At 28.3% G+C, this 15522-nt stretch overlaps 1 protein-coding gene across 2 annotated transcripts in view; it reads right to left on the reverse strand.

Moving 5' to 3' along the window:
- The window catches only part of LOC135954757 (putative uncharacterized protein DDB_G0277255), a 158438-nt gene that overhangs the window by 90103 nt on the left and 52813 nt on the right, over positions 1-15522 (reverse strand). The window contains exon 1 of one of the 2 annotated variants that reach the window (XM_065504984.1): positions 11066-11164. The exons of the other annotated variant lie outside the window; for it this stretch is intronic. Within the exon in view, the coding sequence (XP_065361056.1) occupies positions 11066-11092 (27 nt within the window). The 5' untranslated portion in view covers positions 11093-11164. Of the gene's footprint in view, positions 1-11065; positions 11165-15522 lie in introns of those variants that run through there. 2 annotated transcript variants of the gene reach the window in all.

Genomic DNA, 15522 nt, shown 5'->3' on the forward strand with positions numbered 1-15522 from the left:
TGTCCGTATTTACTTACTAACGTTCGTTGTTTTGTTTACTTTTGATTTTCGCCACCTGATAAAATATTAGAGTACGAGTTAGTTGTTTATTTATTTCATTGTTTTGTCTTTTCAATTTATTATGAAATTGTATGAAAATGATGTCAAGGTCAAATTTGCATGAACATGTTAAAAATACAAACACAACAACAACGAAAAATAGCGGGAGAGCATGTTAATATTTGTAGGAATGAATGAATGAATGTGTGTAAGTAAATCTGTCAAACTTAACTCTCTTCTCCATTGTAAACAACTTGTACAGACAGACAGACATATCTATACATTTTTACACATTTACACATTATAAAGTGTCGCTTGGAGTAAATAGAGTCATGTATTATATTTCAAAGTGTAAATAACCGACATCTACAGGTGTTTTACATTGATATCGCCATTTTTTTTTGCTGTTGCTGTGTCTATTTGTTATAATTGTTTTTGTTTTGTATGTGGGCCTGTGTGTGTTTGTTATCAATGTCTACCGGCTTTTTTTTGCCATTTTTTTGTTGTCTTTTCGTATTTACAAACAAATACGAAATTGCCCTCTATTTGTGAATATTATTAAATGATTAACATTTATTTTTGCAATTAGTATGTGAATGACAAATGAATTTAAGTTGATTTATGATACTCCCCATATTTACACTTATTCAGCTTATATTTGTATATGGGCAATTCCATGTCATAGTACGTGACATTTGTACGCCTATAGAGTGAAATAGATTTTGCAAAAATAAGAGTAGGTATATGAAAAATAATTTGGTATCTATGTTCCATTCAGAGGGTACTAAATTTTAAAAAATATAATAAGTTCTTTTGAAACATTGTTGTCTAAAATATCGGGCTAAATAAGGGTATGTCGTACGTGACATAAAACGGAAGTAATTTTGAGGAAATCAACTTTCCGAAGCCCCCAAATAACTTAAATACACGATTCATACATCAATATCTCCGGAATTCTGACGGCTCGGTTGCTATTTAAAATCGAGAAAATCGGTCTAAAAATGGCTGAGATATGTATAAGGAAAAAACCAGGACAACCTCGATTTTTGACCTATCTTTTTACCTACATATATCTGGATTACTAAGTCATTAATATAGACAATATGGATATCTAAAGATATTATAAAAACCTTTGCAATGACGTATATAATACCATAGTAATGGGTCAAAATCGGAAAAAACAAAACAAAAAAAAATTTTAATAATTTAAAAACATAATTAGAAAAATAAATTTTTCCAAAAAATGAAAAAACAACTTTGGAAAAAAGAAAAATTTTGTTTACCTAAAAATATTTAAAATTTTTATTTTGAAGTTTAATTCAAAAAACACAGCCGAATATAGCTCTCTTACTTGTTTCTTTTAATTTCTTACACAAACTCAAATATTTTTCCTATACAATTTAAATAAAAACAATCTTTGGATGATTTTGTAATAAATACAATTTAATATCGTACGTGACACACTTTTCTCTTATAGTAAAATGATATATATTCTGTTGTTTTCAAAACCGATTCCGACAATGATTATATTCTATGATAAACCCGATAGTCAGTTTAAACTCTTATTTTTACCCTTAAAATGTTGTAATAAGCTCTAAATACTTTAGTTTTTTGTCCAATTCAAATCATCTTGAAAAAAGTTTTAAGGTTTTTTTGTTTTTTCAGTCATGGTTGTCATTCTCGTGGAATTGCCCATATGTAAACTGAGACAAGGGATTTCCCAAAGAAATATGATTTGCTAAAAAAGAGCATTTTAAATTATTAATAAATTTGGTGCTAATTTAAATTAATATCAATAAAAACTATAAAATGGGTATTTTAATACAAATCGCACATTTAGGCTGACCTTTATAATAGAGGCGATTGATAGATAACTAAATAAATATTGTTTTTTTTTCTTAAATGCCATCGAATCATCATAAATTTCTTTGTTTATGGTGATTTTTATGCAAATCAGTTTTAGCAGTTTTTTAACCTTGTCAAATGTTTACATTAATCAAAAAATCAGTTTTTGTAGCAAAAATCACAAAAACATTTACATAAATGTTTAAAATGCCAACAAACATTTAGGCCAAAATTTAAATTAAAACTAAAGTTAAGCTTTAACTAACTACAGGAATATTGAAAATAACTAAAATAATATTTATTATTTCAAATTATCATTTAAAACAAGTATTATCGCACGTGTTATCGTTCAACAAATGCGCATTTTCATCTTAAATATTTTTCAAAAAGGTACCTCTTAAATGTCAAATAATGATCAGTCAAAAAACTCCAGCAGAGTAAAATATTTCACTCCAATACAATTTTGACAGTTCTTTTTTTTTAATAGCAATCGATTAATATTGAAATATGATCCATTAAGACAGCATCACGTGTCTAACAGACAAATCTAACAGGATATTTGTTTAAATTTGATTTTGGTTTTGAAATAAAACATGTTTTTATTTTATTCACACAAAAATCTTACTAAAATATAATTTTGTATATTTAATATATTGAAGTTAACAAACAATAATTTATATTAAATTAGTGCTAGTAGCTAATCAAATTATAGCCCATCATTTCAACTAATATCTTTGAGCTGGCTTGCGAGTTGTATTAATATTTCTACTCCTGTTACAAACATGCCCAGCAGCCATTTAAATATGTTCACTTTGATGTTACTTAAATGCCTTGTAATTTAATAGTCATTAATCTAAATGATTTTGATATCTATTGAATAATAAATATTCTCAGGGTACATACTAGATTCATATGTATGAATGCTTATTTAAGGTTTCATTTAATTCAAGGGTTAAATTAATACCTTAAGGTCTTTAGAATTCCAATTAAAACTATTTATAAAAAGCAATTTAAATTCAAAACTAAGCCGTTAATTGGTTTTATTTATAATTATTTTTTGTTTTGTTTAATAAATATTCTTTGCAAAAGTGTTAGAGATGAGTGTGAAATTTATTGAAAGATTAATATTCTTGAAAGTTAAGTTAGAATTATGTATATGAAATTTATCATTAACTCAGCAATACAACGTTACTGCGACCCACAAATTTGTTATATCTGTATATGTAAAATGTACGTACATTAGCATTCTAGGGTTAATTTTAGTTATTTATGAATGAATGATTAATATCTAGGTTTTACTTATTTCGCCTGCTTTGTTCACTGCCAGTAATTGATAACAATTTTTTTTTCATTCTCAATTGTTCACAGGAAATCTATTAATAACCTCAATCCTCAATCGGCCATCAGATTGTGTGATCTTGTAGGATGCCTCAATGCGACATATTGCATCTAGTAATCATCTTACTAGCATCTAGTCTTGATATAGTTTCTCAATCTCATTGAGTGGTGTGGCCTTGCAAAACGGGATAATATGATTAGGCTTGAAATAAATGGAAACACGAGTCATTCGTCTTTCTCATTGTAAACTTTATGTACAATTACTTAATTTAGGTTATATTAATATTTTGTAACTAATCAGTACTAAAGCCATATGACTACATAACAGTAATAGCTCTAAATTATTACAAATTTAGTATTGTAATAATGAAAACAAATATTGTAACGAAATTACCTGACACTATATAGTAACCAAGGCAAGGATTTTCATGCACTAAAAAATTAAAAATGTGCGCTTATAATATGCACTATAGAGAGAAAATATGCACTAAAAATGACAAAAAATATGCAATAAAAACAAGTTTTTTATTTGAAATATATTTATTAATAAACGAAAAATATAAATTTTACTAATCGTAAATAAATTATATGGGGACTAAGAGAAATAATGGACCGATTCTAACCAAATTCAATAGATTTAGTCCTTGGAGCAATAGAGAGATTGTACCAAATTTTGTCGAATTATCTTTGACAAAAAGACACGATTTCGTTTACATCCGACGGTAAATGCAGACCGTTCTGCAGGTGTTATCGAATTACTTCGTTTGCAGATGTTTAATGATTTCTTGCAAGCATTAATTTTCTGACGTTAGGGTTGTACATTAGGGTGGTAAGAAGAAAGATCTGGTATTTAAATACTAGAACGGAATATTTGAGGTATATGGCCCTTACAGTAAAACATTGGTCTTCCCGAGACAAAAATATTGATATATCATATTTTAAGATCCGACTGTAAATGACAGAGATATAACGAAAAATGTAAAAAGGTGACCCCTACGTTCGGCAAAAAAAAGTGGTCGTAACTTTCTTGCAGAAATACATTATATTAGGGGGTATATGGGGATTTTTTCTGAGGTACGGTCTAATGTACAGTGTACACTGATATAAAAATATATCCAAAAGAAAATTAAATATGCAATAAAATGGAAAAATATGCTTAATATATGCATTTAAAATATAAATATGCAAAATATGCAATTATAACAAAATATGCAACAAGAAATCGATTCTTCGATTCGGAAAGATAAATTATCAAAAGTGATTTTGAGTTACTGACTTCAAACATGCACTTGCATAGAAATCCTAGCCCTGATAGTAACATTATAATAAAAATATTTCATAAAATTCCCGAAAAATAATCTGTTTAGAACATTGGCCACATTGAAACAAATTCGAAATTAAGTTCGAATTTTCGTAATTGTTAAAAATATCAAAAAATAGCTATGTACAATTTTTTTAGAATAAGATAGGCCAGAAATTTTGTTTATGGCAGCTTTAAGTTCGAATTTTTTAAATTGCCCGAAACTGATCAAAACTTACGCAAATAAGATTTTAAAGAACAATTTGGTGTTTTGGCAGCATAAATCAAGATCGAATTTTCGAAATTGCCCGAATTTAAATTGTCTAGAATTTATTTAAAAAAAGAAATTTGGTGTTTTGGCGGCTTTAAAACAATTTCAAATTTAAATTAGAATTTTCAAAATTAACAGCAAAACTAACAAGAAATTCTTTCATAAATATCAGAAATATGATTGCTTGTTTTTCTTATAAAAGTAAACAAATTTGGTGGCTTTAAAACAATTTCGAAATTTTATTCGAATTTTCAAAATTTTACAGAAATTAGTTAAATATTCTAAAATTCCTTTAAATTTTATACATTCCGAAATAGTATTAGAATTTAACGAATTTCGAAACCAAGTTAAAATTTTCGAAATTGTTAGAGACTAATCAAATTGTCTGAAATAAAATTCGCGAGTTTTTCTATTATGAATTAGGTATTTCGGCAGCTTTAAACCAATTTCGAAATTAAGTTCGAATTTTTCCAAATTGCCCAAAACTAATAAAAATGTTTAAATTCTTTCAAAAACTTTACGAATTAGTATTTTTATGATATATTTTCTTAGTTGCTGTCCAAACCAATAAAATTTGAATTTTCAAAATTGTTTTAAATTGATAAAATTGTATTGAATTGTTTCAAAATTGTTGGAAATTAATAAAATTGTATAGAATTGTTTATAAAACTAACTGAAATAAGATTCGTGAGTTTTTCTAGTAGAATTAGGTATTTTGACAGCTTTAAATCAATTTCGATTTAATGTTCGAATTTTCGAAATTAATGAAAAATGGTCTAGAAATGCTTACGAAAATAACTGAAATGTGATTGGCGTGGTTTTTATTAAAAATCTATTATTTTGAAAATGAATTCGAATTTTCAAAATTATTAATCAAATAATCTAGAATTCCTTTTTTAAATTTTTCCAAATAGGTTTTTATGAGAAATTTAATATTTTGGCTGTCTAAATCAATTTTGTAATTAAGTTTGAATTTTCAAAATCGTTGAAAATTAATCAAATTGTTTACAAAATTTACTCAGATTAGATTCGCTAGTTTTCTATTATGTACTTTGGAATCAGAATTTTCAAAAATAGTTGCAAATTGTCTAGAATTGTTTATAAAATTAACGTAAATAATATTCGCTACTTTTTCTATTATGAATTAATTATGTTGGAAACTTTAATCCAATATCGAAATTAGGTTCGAAATAAAATTTTCTAAAATTCCTTAAAAAACTTTCCGAAATAAAGTTCGAATTTTTGAAATTGCTGGAAACTAATCAAATTGTCTAGAATTGTTTATAAAATTAACTTAAAATTAAATTTGCCGATATTTTCTGATGGTAATTTAGAATTTTGACAGCTTTAAACTAATTTCGAAATTAAGTTTGAATTTTTGAGAAATAAAAAATCGAATTCTTGAGCTGCTAAATTTGTGAATTCCAGAATTGTTCTTGAAAGCTAGAATTCTATTCAGTATTGACCATAGCCCCCATATCAGAAGTCCTCTGGAAAATTATTTTATGGATCTTAAATTTTGGTATAGATATGAAATAACTTTTATGTAAACAAAATTCCTCCTATTAAAATAATGTGACGATCGCTCCTAAATTGACCCTAGCCAGGATTCAATAACATTAATAACGAACGATATAAATATGTTTTATTGAAAGATGAATCACAAAATCATATTTTGCTTTTAAACTTAATTCTTCAACGAGATTTATTGTAAAATTTAATAAAAATATATTTTTAAATTTGCTATTAATATTTTTCCTATTTTAGAATGTTATTTGTTTTTAGATTATGTAACATTTATTACATTATTTTCAATACTACATATGTATGTCTTTTTAAATCATTATAAGAAAAAAAAAAAAAAAAAACATTCTACTCCACCACACGTGTCAGCCACTCAGTCAGTCAATCTATTTCAGTTTTACTGCTTTTGCTGCTGGCACCACCACCACCACTGTTGCTGTTGTTCTTTTATTTTAATCTCGAATCCGCAAGTTATTGACACTTGTAAAACAACTTTCAATTTTAAACTGTATTAAATGTCAAACACAACAAAGCCGTCAAATATAAACAAAAAAATACAAAAAATTAAGATTTTTTTTCTAAAACCTAAAATCATACCAAGTATTAAATTCTGTTTCCATCCCAATACAACATTTGGGTTTGGTAATGGCTGCTTACAAGCAAAATGCCGGTAAGAAAACAATAAAAGGTCAGCGTTATCATTCACATGAACAGCAAATACCAAATACTCATCAATTCACAACAATCGCCAACACCATAATTATCATGACAGTCAGAAATTTGGGATTAATCGCCAGGTATTAATTAAGAATTTTTACAAAGTTCTTGGATTTAATGGTTTTTAAGTATGAAATGTAGAGAAATTAATGAATATTCAAACATATATGTATATGTACGTACATACCAGTATGTATGTAAGTATGTATCTAGATAAATAAATATTTACATTGCTGTATTGGCACGTGCCTTTAAATGCCCATTCCCTTTAGCATTCTTCACGATTACTTAATGGCTACAGATTTTTAAATTTAATTGATAAAACTCTGTGAGTTAATTATTTGATTATATAGAATTTAACACCATAAGAATGTGAAGTTTATTCTTCAGGAGTTTATAGAAAGTGTAAAATAACGAAGAGTTTTATTATCTATCTTATCTATCTCTGAACTCAAATTAGCATATAAAATTAACTTTACCAATATTAATATTTATAACTAATCTTCATTGTCTGCTTTCTACAAAAACAAAACTTCAAAAGCGATTTTTAATTTTTTTATTAAACAATTTTGAAAATATTACTGAAGAAGATCATTACTATATTTAGGCCTGTCACGCATTTCCTTCGGAATTGTTTCAATTCCGTAGTTTTTATACCCATCGATTTTGTTTTAGCTTCTTCAGATTCCGTTTAATTTTGTTAATTCCCAAAGGATTTAATAATTATTATAAGACAATTATGAATGTTCAAGTCATTTTTAAGGGGGACCTTGTATGGGGACTAGGAACAAATATTTCCCGATTTTCGCCATACTTTACAGTATAATTTCAGAGTGCTAAGAACTAATTTTTGTAACATTTTATCAGGATTGCTGCTTAATTAACATATTAATGACTGCTCGAACAGTATTTTGGGGGGACATTTGTAAGGGGGCTAAGTGAAATCATTGCCCATTTTTCAGTACCAAGCAAACCTTATCAACAGAGAGTATTTGTGGAAAATTTCAGCCAGCCTTTCGTTTGGGCCCTATCGTGTACAGACTTAGCTAGATCATCTTAGAATCTTATTAGGGACCAGAATATATACATATACTTAAGTATGTCTGCGAAAAATATCTTAATGTGTTGTAAACGGAATGACAAAATCAATATAACCCCCATCTTTTTTGATGGTGGATAAATCAATAACATTAAAACTGGAAACAAAAATTAAAGATGAACAGAGTTAATTGTGTTTTTTATGAATATTTTTGCATATGTATCACTCACGACACTCAAATATAGTCTTCTAGAATATGTTGGTACCAAAAACCCTGATAATTCCGTTCAAATCCTTCACAGTGGGGTCGTTTGGAAGCAAAGTAGTAATAAATCTGTCTATTCTAAACTACTGGTCCGATTGCAAATCGTAGAGGAGCGCATTGTCTTTAAGAAAATAATATTTGTGACGACCCTATTAGAATACAAAGTGAGGTAAAGGTTGTGAAATGTGACCACCTTTATTTTGCAAAGCTTAGTAGAGCTCGTAACTCGTACAAATATGGATAGATTTTAAATTAATTTTAGCTGTAACGCAAATAGTATAACATTTTTTTTCTTGACAATTTTTTTTTCAAAATATCAATCCGCCTAGTCTAATATTAAAATCTAATTAAAAATTTTGAAATGAGTATGAAAAATGCATCCATTTTGAAAACAATAAAGCTTAATTTGTTTAAATTTGTCTTAAAGATTTTTTAAAAAAATAATAATATCGATAAGAACTAGCACCAAAAATTACTAATAATAACTGTTTAAATCGATATAAACGTGCAAGCTACTTCTGGCAATGGTCGAAAATAGTAAGGGTCCTAATGTAAACGCTTAAATGTCTCGCAAACGGTGCAATCTGTGCATTTTTACACTCTCGCAAATGAACTGCCAAAAAAATGTATGGAAATTCGTTTGCACAACTCCGATAAGTTTGCCCTACAATTTAGACTCGCAAACCTGAATTTATTGTGCATTTGATGAATCAGCTGTTTTTGTTTATTTATAAGAAATACAAATTTTGTGCATGTGAAAATTGTGTAACTTTGGAACAGAATGATTGGATTAAATGGCATTGTGTATGAAAATATTAACCAACAGCTAGAACATAAACAAAATCTTCCAAACTATGTACACCATTTGTTTCAAAGATTTAACTTTCATTCAACATTTTTAAAATTAAAATTTATACAATTTGAAAAAAAAAATGTTAAAGCTTTTGTTGAATTTATTTTTATTTGACATTTTTATCAAATATAAATTTTCTGTATAAACTTGCACAAAATTGTAAAGGTGGGTTCATGAAACACGTCGCGCAAATTTGCACAAATGGGAAACTTAAGCGTTTAAATGAGTACCCTTAGAGTTTTTTTAATAAATTTCAAAGTTTATCATTAAATAAAAACATCGAGTTTTTAAAATTTCTTCACTTTATATCAAAAGAACAATGTGTGCAAAATTTTATAATATGATCTGCAATATATTGTTACGAAATTTCACTATGAATTTGAATTTTACGGTCTGTAACGATTGCTTGCAACATTCATCATGTTTATAAACAATTCCATCAGTAAAAACTTCTACTTATCAACATTGTTCATTGTTGTAAGAAATGGAACATTGTTTATAAGTATGGCAACATTAAATGTTAAAGCTGGTAACATTAACATTGACGAACATTATAGTTTGGTCATTTAAGATAATTCATGAAACTGCTGGATGATGACACTGTGTATATAAATAGTAGCAGTGCATTGCAGTCAGTTTAGTTGATCAAAAGCGCTGTTAGAGTTAACATCAACTGCATTACCAGTGTATTGTTGTACATTACCAGTGACAGTGACTTAATATTTAAATTGTGGTATAAATTTAAATAAATAAAAACTTGTTACAAATATTAAACTACTAAACTGCTTTTATTTGCAATTAAAATAATACGATTTATTTAAAGGAAATAAACCACCGTTTTTAAAAGGTAAAATCAATATTTAAAGAAAATAATAAAATATTTCATATTATTCCATAGATCTGGTTCTGCTCTACCGATTTTGCACATTTTCAATACCAAAGATTTCAGATCAACAAAGAATATTTAAGGAAAATGTCCATGTAACCTCGAGGCACTATCGAGCCAACAACAGATGGACGGACATAGCTAAGAATAATGACCCAGAATATATACACTTTTCTACTCTACGACCAATATTTCGATATATTACAAACGGTTTGACAAACTCAATGTATCCCTCATCATTTTGGTGGTGGGTATAAAAAAGTGGGACCCCTGAAATGGGTCAGGGGTGGGGGATTGTGAAGCAAACGCTTGTGAGAACCCCTGATCTAGATATAGTTAATATATAATTAAGATCTTTTTGGGCTTAATCAAAATGATGTAAAATTATTAATAATTTTGTTCTATCTGATCAAGCACAATGGGACATTAGCAGCATTTTTACGAAGCATATTTTTAAATATTGATAATTCAGCTTATTTTTAAAATGATGATTTTACATTTATATTGTGGTAACTTTAAACAATTTTTCCTACAAATAGTGACGACATGTAAAACAAATAAACATTGTACGCTTTTTTATTTCGTTGTTATGTCTAAATACAATTGTAAATATTTTGTTAAACTTGACCATAATTATTAAAACATCTTCAAAATATTTATGTTGACAAAACGAATTAAAATAATTTTGGGAAAATCACAAAATTCAATCATATTGAGTGGTGGAGAGTGGCTGCACTCAAACATGAAGTATGTGAAACTAAAATACTAATTATCAGGGTTACCAACTGAATAAAATTGCCATAATGATGATGGCAGATATGATGATGATAATGATCGTCTATAAACAGTAAATGTCATGCAGTATTATTTTTTTTTAACTTAAAGGTCGATTTAATAAAAATGTATTTTAATAATATTTATTTGACAACCAACTAACTACTTTAGTAGTTACTTATTTCAAAGTATAAGTAAGTTTACATATTCATACCTGCTGTTGTTGCTTAACAGAATCCATAATTTGTAATTATTTTTTTTTAATTTTTGCTTAAATTTGTTTTATTCAAGTTATGTTTTTTTTTACACTTTTTCAATATTCAAAAGACTTTGTCGGCTTCAACTCTTTAGCTTCACACAAAATTATAAATTATGACAAGTTATTTTTATTTATTTTTTGCTTTTCTCAACTTTTTAACACAATTTGCTGCAATGTGTGTCAAAGAAAGAAACAAATTTTCAAATTTATGTCAAATAGATTTTAAAAGTTTAACAAACTGGGCCAAATAATAATAATGCAAACAATAAAAATATTAAGACACTTTGCTTTTGTTTTCAATTTTTCTTTCTTCCACTTGTTGCTGGCTTTTTGAAGGGCACTTGTAGAAATGGATTTTAAATTTGAGGTTTCATTGAATCAATGAATTTAGCCGCAAATATGAAATTATGAATTATTTTTTCTTAAATATTCTTTTGAAACACACCTTTTGTTTAAACTTAGATATAATTTTTGTTATATTTTCTTTAAAAATTTGTGGCAATTGTTGTGATTTGTCTAGATTTTGTAGATTTGAGGCCAAAATAGTAAATTGTATAGTGGGCGGTTTTGCAACTCTTTGTATTTCTTTTTTTGTTGCTGTTGTCTGCTTTTGGACCAAAAACAACAACACAAAGCTTGTTTTTCTTTCAATACACAAATTTATTTTTATATATTTTTTTTTTAATCTTTTCTGCCTCAACTTGTTTTTGGTTAAATCAAACAGAAACTAAACTTTTTGTATTTTTCATTTGTTTTTAACGTAATATGCATGTATTTTTGTTATTGTTGTTGTTGTTATTGCTATTATTCAACTTCCATATCAACATACATATATAGACAATATTTGTTGCTGTTTTAGTTACAAAAAAAAAATACAAAAATTTTGTATTGAATGAAGTTGGGTTTTTTCACTATTTCTTTTATTTATTTTTGAAAAACGAAACGAAAATTTCGGTTATATTTGTCTGCTTTTTTGTATTTTTTGTTTGTTTTATAATTTTGTTACTTATTTTGGATTCACTTTGTTTTCGCGTGCACACTCCAATGCGGCTGTGCTGGGACTGACTTCGGTGTCTGATCAATGCCGGCTCAAGTATTAAAAAATTACTACTAAATACCTACTTCGTTCGAAACAAAATTTTGTATGATTTTTGTTTTGTTTTTGAGGTTATTTTAGTTATTGTTGCTGTCGTATAAGTTTTGTTAGTTTTGGATCATGTAGTATTTGTTTTTGTATTGTTTTAAGTGTGAGTTATAGTCGCAGCCAACACAATGGGCCAACAACTGCAGTTTTTGTCAATAACAAAACGTGATCACATCAGTTTAATAACAATAGTTTAACGTTTTTTATAGTCGTTTTTAATAAGGTGAAAGTAGTTTATGCTCTATATCGTCATCATTTTATGGATAAACTTATGTGATAAGTTGGGATTGCATTATTTCATAAACGCGATTATGTTTAAAAAAAGCTTCGTTAATCGCGATTATCGATTACTCGCAGTTATATGTATATTTATCACGTTTATTTTTCATATTTTATAAAAATGTCGAATTTCTAATCGAACGATTCTTCAATAAACGAATGTTTTACAAATTAACAATGCTGGATTTACAATAGATGGCATATCTTTTTATAACTTCTATTTTAGTTTTTTATAACTTCTATGTCATTTTGAAGGGTACATATCTGTCATTTATTCTCACTTAGTTATTGAACATTATAGTGTAAACAACGAAGTTTTTTTTTTGCTTTGAAAATGTTGAATTTTCTGCCAACAAAGCGCCATATGTGGGAAATTTTGCTGTACTTCTTTAATTTGAAAAAAGTGCCGCTGAAGCACACCGATTGCTCACCAAAGCTTATAGTGAATGTGTTCAATCGGTTTCAACGTGCTAGAGTTGGTTTGTGCGGTTCAAAAGTGATGATTTTGACACGGAAGGCCAGCCAAACAAATTTGAAGATCAAGAATTGGAGGCATTACTCCATGAAGATTGTTATCAAACTCAACAAGAGCTTGTAGAATCATTGGAAGCTAATCAATCAGCAATTTCAAAACGTTTGCAAGCAGTATTATTCATACAAAAGCATGGAAATTGGATACCATATTAATTGATGCTGAGAGACCTTGAAATTCAGCTTGAACGCTATAAAAGCAAATAGTTTGTGCACCCAATCATTATTTGCAATAAAAAATGGATCCATTACGATAACCCGAAGCGTAAGAAATTGTATGTGAAGCCCGGCAAACCAGACGAATCGGCAACAAAGTCAAATATCCATGACACTAAGGACCAAAAGGGTCCTATATATGTATTAAGAGCTATTGATATCTGACCAGACTATCACAGAGAACCTGTAACGAATTCGTTTGAAGCTAGCATTGGCCAGACAAAAACACATGTCAACGCCTTATAGTCCAGACTTTGCCCCTTCCGACTCCTTTTTGTTTCGATCGATGCAGAACGCTCTCTCTCGGATATGCTTCACTTCAGAACAGAGTATCCGAAATTGGCTTGATTCGTTCTTGGCCTCATAAGATGAGCAATTCTTTTGGCTCAGAATCCATATGTTGTCAGAAAGATGGGAAAGAAGGTCATAACAATGGCTAATACATTGAATAAATTTATATTCTATGAATATTTCAAAATAAAAGCTAACAATTTTCAATAATACCGCATTTTTAAGACATACACCTAAAAAATAGTCGACTTTTTAACTTTGTCGATAGAACCCTAACTCTCAGATATACATTTTTCTGTTAGGTAAGGGTAGTTGTCAGAGTCCAGTCCAACTCATTTAAACATATTGGTGTATTCCAAGAATAGAGGTGTAAAAATGCATTCGAAATCTAGTAGAATCAGTAGAATAAAGTCCTGTTACTACCCAGTATGTTACAGAAACCTGTGATCCAAATGATCCTTATTCTATAATCCCAATAATTTCGTTAAGTGATAATCGATAGTCAATGATAATCGGTAGAATGAGTATTAAGGATTTCAAGGCCGCAACGGCGGTTAGACTGTCAGAAAATATATTAGGAATGGTGGTGTCATTCCATTCACTGTTATCGAAAGTAAAGTGTGTTTTATTCCAGACTCCACCAATCCCAGATTGGGGTCCTTCAATTAGAGTGGATTTCAATTTCTCATTTTCAACAGAGCTTACCTATCAAACGATAAGCTTACACAGAATATTCAAACGAAAAATTACAGCGTAGCTGTAGCCCCTTGCAGGAGTAAAGAGAGACCCCACATATAGTATAAAGCTCAATATACTATACAGAATGATACCAAACCTACGTGAAAATTATGTCAATTATTTTAAACGGACCAATTGTCCAATTGTGGCAAAAGTTGACAATTTAAAAATGAATTTTAAACAAATCTGGTAAAAAAAAATATAAATAATTAATTTTAATCTAATTTAGTATTTTTATATAAATAACCGAACAGAAGCTTTTGGGTTAGTTCCGTGTCCTGCCAGAAAGTACCTAGAAAGTGTAAATTTAACTGCTCCTAGGAATCACCATGTTAAACTGACATATCCACTTTATATTAAGTGTTAGAATTAGAACTGATCCTCATCACTTTGAAATTAATCACGTGACAAGTTTTGTCTTAGTTCCTTTCCTCCTAAGAAAGTAATTTAGCTCTGAAGTAAAATAGTTTGAAATATGTTTTGCTGAGATTTATAGGACACTCCTTGTCGAAATAAACATGAAAAACATTCCGGTTTAAGTATATCTTTATTATACTGGAAAATGCAAATATAAAAATATTTCATAAAAGAACCCGAAACTGTGCTGATTCGCTTATGCAGAAACATAACATATATAAAGTGATACATTTCCAGCATTTCTACCGGTATATCGTGAATTACGCGAATAATATTGGTTTCCAAGTCTTGAATCGTAGCTGGCTAATCGACGAAGACTTTTGGCTTCACATAACTAAAAAGAAGAAAACCAGAGGTGTCATATTAGACCAACGCCTTTTATTATCTATTGAATTAAATAGTTGGAGAATTTTAAATGACATAATAAATTATAGTATATCGTCATATAAAATCAAAAAAGTTACATTTTACAAATTTTACAGGAGAATTAAAAAACTTACTAAAATGAAAAATAAATAAAAATAAAATTTTTTTTTTGCTTGTTTAGAATTTTGTTTAAAAATCGTCGTTTTTAGTTGTTGGAGTGTAAAATTTAGCAGGAACATGTATTTTGATACGATGTACCATAATCAATCAAAAAGTCGATTTTGAATTTTTTCTAACTTACGGTTTTTTCGATTTCATATGACGATATGGAGCCTTAGGATTTGACGTTGAACTTAGTACAACGGTACCGTGAAATAGCTCCCAAATGAAATAAATCCCAATGAAATAACTCCTAATGAAATAATTCCCA

This window comes from Calliphora vicina, chromosome 3 (genome assembly GCF_958450345.1).
Source record: "Calliphora vicina chromosome 3, idCalVici1.1, whole genome shotgun sequence".
Lineage (NCBI taxonomy): Eukaryota > Metazoa > Arthropoda > Insecta > Diptera > Calliphoridae > Calliphora > Calliphora vicina.